The sequence below is a fragment of the Babylonia areolata genome, chromosome 4 (assembly GCF_041734735.1).
Source record: "Babylonia areolata isolate BAREFJ2019XMU chromosome 4, ASM4173473v1, whole genome shotgun sequence".
Taxonomy (NCBI): Eukaryota; Metazoa; Mollusca; class Gastropoda; order Neogastropoda; family Buccinidae; genus Babylonia; species Babylonia areolata.
This window is the reverse complement of record NC_134879.1, coordinates 3,567,820-3,570,319: the sequence shown is the minus strand read 5'-3', so window position 1 is coordinate 3,570,319 and position 2,500 is coordinate 3,567,820. Positions and strand designations below refer to the sequence as shown.

The 2,500-nt window shown below is 47.2% G+C and overlaps 1 protein-coding gene across 1 annotated transcript in view; it reads left to right on the top strand.

The window, feature by feature from the left end:
- The window catches only part of LOC143280789 (cdc42 homolog), a 23,312-nt gene that overhangs the window by 20,531 nt on the left and 281 nt on the right, over positions 1–2,500 (top strand). The window contains exon 3 of the mRNA XM_076585468.1: positions 1,105–2,500. This exon is cut by the window's right edge and continues 281 nt beyond it. Within this exon, the coding sequence (XP_076441583.1) occupies positions 1,105–1,686 (582 nt within the window). The 3' untranslated portion in view covers positions 1,687–2,500. The remainder of the gene's footprint in view (positions 1–1,104) is intronic.

Sequence of the window (2,500 nt, the reverse complement as noted above, 5' to 3'; positions counted from 1 at the left end):
CCCCCCCCCCCCCCCCCCGCAACCTTTCTCTCTCTCCACACACACACTCCCCACCCCCACACCCACACCCCACCCCTCTCTCTCTCTCTTCCCTTCTCCTTTTCTCACTCTCCTACCCATCCCATTTTCCTTCTGTCAGTCATTTTTTTTTTCACATGACGGTGTTTTAATATTCGTCAGTGTTCACATTGTTTTCTTAGTTGTCTTTATTTGTTTGATTTTAATTTTTAAAAAATTTTTTTTTTAAGTGTCAGTGACGTGATGTGAGTTGGTTGGGTGGGTTCCCTCCCCCCCTTGTCTCGTCTCTTGCCAGCTGCAGCCACCCACATGTGTCTCTCTCTCTCCCCCCCCCACCCCCCCACACACCCCACACAGCCCCCCCAGAGACAGAACAAACAATATCATCATCATCATCATCATCGTCGTCAGGTTCAGCCAGTAGGGTTTGGATTTGTTGTTGTGTGGCCAAACAGCGCCTGCTGCAGACTTAATAATCATATCAATGTCACTGGGAACAAGCAGCAGCAACAGCAACAACAACAAAACAGTGGGGGGTGGGGGGTGGGTGGGGTTGGGGGTGGGTGGGGGGGCTTGCTTTGGAAACGAGAGAGGTGGGGGTGGGAGATTCCTTCAATAAAAACGCGGTCTACTTACAGAGACTACATTTTATACAATGATAATATGAAATGTGTGAACACACACACACACACACACACACACACACACACACACACACACACACACACAGAGGATGGGGCAGGACACAGGGAAATTCCCTTTAAACGACGCATTTATGATGTGGTGGTTGCTGGTTTTTTTCATACGCAATACATTTTTCACGAAAATAAATCGTGTGAGAAAGAAGAATTTACAGTACTCCGTTGGGTATCGATGCTCATGTGTTTTTGTATATATTTATTCGAAATAACATGCAAAAAAAATGGTGGTGTGTTTGTGGTGGTGGTTTGTGAGGAAAATAATGTTAGTTTGTTTTCCCTTAGTAGTATAGTAAGGCGTGCTATACTACTTACGTTCGTCATTTCTGCGACCAAGACTTGCAAAATCTGAATGTTTATCATTTTTCTGCATTTTGTTCTGTTACAGAGTGACTACGAAAGTCTGAGAACCAGCTCGTACCAGGTGAGCGAGGTGCTGGTGCTGTGCTTCTCCGTGTGTGACCGGGAGTCCTTCTACAGCGTGGTCAACTGCTGGCTGCCCGAGATCCAGCGTCACACCAAGGGCAGGAGACCCCTGCTGCTGGTGGGCACGCAGATCGACCTCAGGACCTCCCAACAAGCCTCCTCTTCTTCGGCCTCCTCCACGGACCTTGGGGCAGCCTCCTCCTCCTCCTCTTCTTCTCCCTCTGACTCAGGGCCATCCTCTGCTTCCACCCCCGTCTCCAGAACGTCGTCTTCCTCCTCTTCTGATTCCAAGACATCCTCCTCATCCTCTTCCTCCTCTTCAACCTCCTCCTCCTCAACCTCCTTCTCCTCCTCCACCAGCCAGGAGGAGGTGTCCACGGAGGAGGGCAGTCAGCTGGCCAAGATGATCGGAGCGGACTGCTACATGGAGTGCTCGGCGCGGAGCGAGGAAGGGGTGCGGCAGGTCTTTGAGCACGTCGTCTTCTCCGCCCTCAAGTACCGCAAGAAGAAGGGCAAGATCCTCTCCAGACTGTTCAGCCGTTGACTGAATGGCAGGCTTTGATTTTCATGTGTCCAACAGTATGAACAGTGTGTGTGTGTGTGTGTGTGTGTGTGTGTGTGTGTGTGTGTGTGTGTGTGTGTGTGTGTGTGTAATGTAACCGCAGGATGAAATGCACTCTCTGTCCATCCTATACACTTGGACGCATTTCTGTGGTGTTTTTTTTTTTTTTTAAATGAAAAACTCAGCAAAGAGGAAGAGACGTGGATGTCGGCTTCTGTTCGGTCTTTAATGTTTAAGAAGGGGCGAAGATTTGGTTGTCTCCGTAAACTAAAAACCCGCTTAAAAAAAGAAATAGCAAGAACTTACGGTTATTTGATGCTGTTGTCTCAAAAGGAGTAGAACAGATCCATGTTATTCAGGTTTTCAATGTATTTCAGCGACTTCAACACGATTGATTGAGTCTAGAACGCAACTTGCCATGAATATAGAAAAAAAAAAAACGAGTGAAAAGTTTATCTCTGAGGCTGGAAATACGATTGAAAGAAACAGTCACAGGTCGTTGAAACAAGCAACGTTGAAACTGGACAGTATGATCATAGCGTGGATACTGACAATGGCGGTACGGTACGATGTGTAGGCATGGTAGAAGGAAGTGATAGTGTGATATGATTTAATTAAGAAAGATTGATGTAAGACGATGTCTATTTCACTTGTCAGCAGAATGGTGGATGCGATATTGTATGATAGTCAGTCGTGTCCGACTATGACCATCAGAACAGCAGAGGAGGCAACTGCTGTCCCGACTATCTGGGCTAGAATTTGATTATAGTGGAGAGTGTCTTGCCCAAGTTACATC